The following is a 4,159-nucleotide window of genomic DNA, read 5'->3' on the forward strand; positions in this document are numbered from 1 at the left end:
AATATTTGCAAATCATATATCTGATAAGGGCTTAAGATCCAAGATATTTAAAGAACTCATACGACTCAACAACAAAAATATCCCCAAATAATCCAATAGAGAAATGGCAGAAGATCCAAATAAACATTTTTTCAAAGAAGACATACACATGGCCAATAGGTATGTGAAAAGATGCTCAATGTAATTAATTGTCAGGGAACTGCAAATCAAAACCACAATGACATATCACCTCACACCTGTTAGAAAGACTATTAGCAAACAGACAAGACGTAACAAGTGCTGGCAAGGATGTAGAGAGAAGGGACCGGTCCCACTGTGAACTGATGGTGGAAATGTAAATTGGTGCAAAGCCACTATGGAAAATAGTATGGAGGTTTCTCAAAAATTAGAAGTAGAACTACCATATGATCCAAGAATTCCACCTCTGGGTATTTATTTGAAGAAAACAAAATACTAACTATAAAAGATATATGCCTCCCCATACTCACAGCAACACTATTTACAATAGCCAAGATACAGAAACAACCTAAGTGTCCATCAATGGATGAATGAATAAAAAAACTGTGGTATATTTACAGTGAAATATTACTCATCCATAAAAGAAGAAATATTGCCATTTGTGACAACATGGATGGACCTCAAGAACATTATGCTAGATGAAATAAGTCACACAATGACAAATACCTTATGATCTCTCCCATACGTTCAATCCAAAACAAACAAAAACAAAACAAATCAAAACAACATAAAACACCACTAAGCTCACAGATACAGAAAATAGGTTGCTGGTTGCCAGAGGCAGGTGGTAGGTGGTGGGAGAAATGAGTGTAAGGGATACAAAGATTTTTTAAAAAATTAAAAATAGTTATGCAGAAGAAGAGAGAAACCAGGAAACTTCTTGATGGGAACCAATTCTGTTCAAAAAGGAGAAAATCACTGGCATCTTCTTCCTGCCTTGTCTTCGGCATTTTTGTTCTCAGAGCTGCCGATAGCAAGATGTCTTTAGGAAATGCCAAAATTGGGCATCCTGCCTCCAACTTCAAAGCCACGGCTGTTAGGCCAGATGGCCAGTTCAAAGACAGCCTATCTGACTACAAAGGAAAATACATTGTGTTCTTCTTTCACCCTCTTGACCTCACCTTTGTGTGCCCCACGGAGATCATTGCTTTCAGTGACAGGGCAGAAGAATTTAAGAAACTCAATTGTCAAGTGATTGGTGCTTCTGTGGATTCTCATTTCTGTCACCTGGCATGGATCAACACACCCAAGAAACAAGGAGGACTGGGACCCATGAACATTCCCTTGGTATCAGACCCCAAGTGTACCATTGCTCAGGATTATGGAGTCTTAAAGGCTGATGAAGGCATCTCATTCAGGGGCCTCTTTATTGTTGATGATAAAGGTATCCTTAGGCAGATCACGGTAAATGACCTTCCTGTCGGCCGCTCTGTGGATGAGACTCTGCGACTGGTTCAGGCCTTCCAGTTTACTGACAAGCATGGGGAAGTGTGCCCAGCTGGCTGGAAGCCTGGCAGTGATACCATCAAGCCTGATGTCCAGAAGAGCAAAGAATATTTCTCTAAGCAGAAGCGGGCGCCGGATCATTTTAGGGCTGGGCTGCAGTAGGTGGCCATGAAAACAAAATCTCTTTTGTACTATTGTCATGCTTAGAACATAAGACTTTAGACTCTGTGCAGATGTGCTATAGGGACAGGACAGGCCTTTCCTGCAGGGGTTGGGGAGGCCAGCCTTTCTTCCTCTGGAGAGAAGGGCCTGAGCTGTTATGGGGCAGGCCAACTGTTATGTACAGTAGTAGGGCATCACTTTTTGTCTTTTGTTGTTTCTATTAAACTTGAACTGAGAAAAAAAAAAGGAGGAAATCACTGATGGAATGTAATTCACTAGGTGCTTACATCCTGGAACTTACCATATTTGTTTTTATATCTGTGTCTATGCTTATCTATTTTCCCCCTGACATTAATCTTCCAGTTATTCTCACCTTACTTCATCAAACGGTTTCTCTGAGTCTCACACTCAGCTCTCCAACTGCCTACTTGATGTCTTAAAGTTTCCTATCTTAGTAAAATCTATCCACTCTGTTGGATACTACATATTATTTGAGTCCCTAAATCATGTCGAGAACTACGACTATACGGAGTGCAATATATAGCTAAAATATTTCACTTGTTCTCAAGTAATTCACAATCAAGAGGAAAGTATCATTATTTCATTTATTTACCCAACAAACATTTGTTGAGCATCTGCTTTGTCCAAGGCACTATCCTAAAATCTGGGATGACAAAGTTCCTGATTTTATGAAACTTACAAAGTAGGAGGGGTGGGTAGGAAAGTAGATAAAATAGATTGAGAAGTAGCTCTATAAAATGTTGATAAATTCTACAAAGAAAAATCAGGATAATATATAAAGAATAACAGGTTGAAGTGATGGAAAGAAATTGACAAAAGTGATAAATTTTCTGTTTTCTAATTCAATTTCTATGTACTGAAATCTAACAAATGAGGATCTGCTAACTTTGCTTTATAAGTTCAATATTTTTTTCACAAATTACTTCCTTAATTGGACATTTTGGAGAAAACATCTTTACAAAATATCTTTATAGTTTTCTGAAATTACACATGCTTTCATATGTATATCAAATTTAAAGTAAGTTAATTTACCAATTTACATTAATCTGATCTATTTTCATAAGAAACAGGCAGTAAAAGGACCAGTTGGATGTGCATAAATTTGTTTTATCAAGTCTTAAGACTCTTGTGTAACCCTTCATTCCTTAGGTCACACTGGTCCGGAGGTAAAAGTAGGATTATTATAACAATAATAATTAGAGTAACAATAAATACCCAGACTTATGTATGCATTTATATTGAGAATGGAAACCATTTACAACCACATAGCTTACTCTCCATAGTTATAGGGCTCTACTATACCAGGGAACTTTTCTCCAGGAAGATAAAAGGTATAAAGAATTTTATTTTTCCTTCCAAGACCTTCCCCCAAAATTCCGTTTAGATATATATCAAACCATTAGACTTTTCAATAAATGGTATCAAACAACTGTTTACTCTCTAACACTCTTCAAAATCCTCACTCTTGAATAAGTGTAGAAATTGATTTGGTAAAACACTCAGACTAGCATTTCCAGAGAGTAAAAATGGTAAGTGCAAATACAAAGGCAGAAATAAACACACACCCACACCCACACCCCCCCCCACACACACAGACTTCCTGATGTGGAGTGCAGAGTAATTAGTAAATAATGACAGAAATATGGGCCAAGTTCATGAAGTCATTGCCTTATAAATAAGGATTTATTTTATCATAGGTGGAAAAAATCAAATAATGCATTTAAGCCATGATTTTACTATAAGCTACGTAAAAATTGGCTTGTGGGTTGGTCTGAAGAGAAAAGGAGACTGGAAGAAAAGATAATAGTTAAGAAAATAAAGATTCTGCTGGAATCCATGACAAAAAGGATAAAATATATACTTAGATATTAAAAAATACAATAGATACATCTCAGCACTAATGAAGTGATTTTAGGTCAAGGTGGATGTATATTATGAGAAGGGAGATCCCTTTTAGTTTAAGTTTCTAATTCCACAATTTTGGGGACCGTAGTCTCAATAACCAAAATAGGAGATAAACTAATTTTATGAGGAGATAAACTAATTTTTGACCTACTATGTTTCAATTGTCTGTGGAACATTTAGTCAGACATTCCAGGTAGCAGGTGTTTACTTTACGAGAGGAATTGCTATATATGTACAAGAAACAGTAATCTGTACATGTGGATAAAGACTCTCTTGACCAAACTCGCCACGTGCCTCTGAGCCCTCTTGACTAGGCCTCAACTTTGGCCTATAAAGACTTGAATAAACACTAACACAGTTTCTAGTAGCCTCTCTGGGTTGCATCCCTAAATTCCCATAAAGTACTTGGGTGAGAAAAATCAAGGCTGCCAAAAGAATTTGCTGCTTGTTCCACACCTGAAGATAGAGCCCCTGTCTCCAGTGTCTAGGGGAGGATAGGAGCCTAACTTTGATGAGTGCCAGTAAGCAAACCCAGATGGGTTTCCCAAACAACCCCTTCTGACTCTGATCTTTCACTTCCTTGACTGTGCTCAAGCCCCTGCTATTC

General features: G+C 37.6%; 1 protein-coding gene across 1 annotated transcript; it reads left to right on the plus strand.

Annotated features, from left to right (window-relative positions):
* Positions 1-996: 996 nt before the first annotated feature.
* LOC110581716 (peroxiredoxin-1-like) lies at positions 997-1,626 on the plus strand. Its single transcript, XM_044920418.1, has one exon. The coding sequence runs from the start codon at positions 997-999 to the stop codon at positions 1,624-1,626; it is 630 nt and encodes a 209-aa protein (XP_044776353.1).
* Positions 1,627-4,159: the final 2,533 nt, after the last annotated feature.

This window comes from Neomonachus schauinslandi, chromosome 13 (assembly GCF_002201575.2).
Source record: "Neomonachus schauinslandi chromosome 13, ASM220157v2, whole genome shotgun sequence".
Lineage (NCBI taxonomy): Eukaryota > Metazoa > Chordata > Mammalia > Carnivora > Phocidae > Neomonachus > Neomonachus schauinslandi.

What these genes read in the sequence shown, in the direction of transcription:
- LOC110581716 (XM_044920418.1), top strand. Translation starts at nt 997, where the DNA reads ATGTCTTTAGGAAATGCCAAAATTGGGCATCCTGCCTCCAACTTCAAA.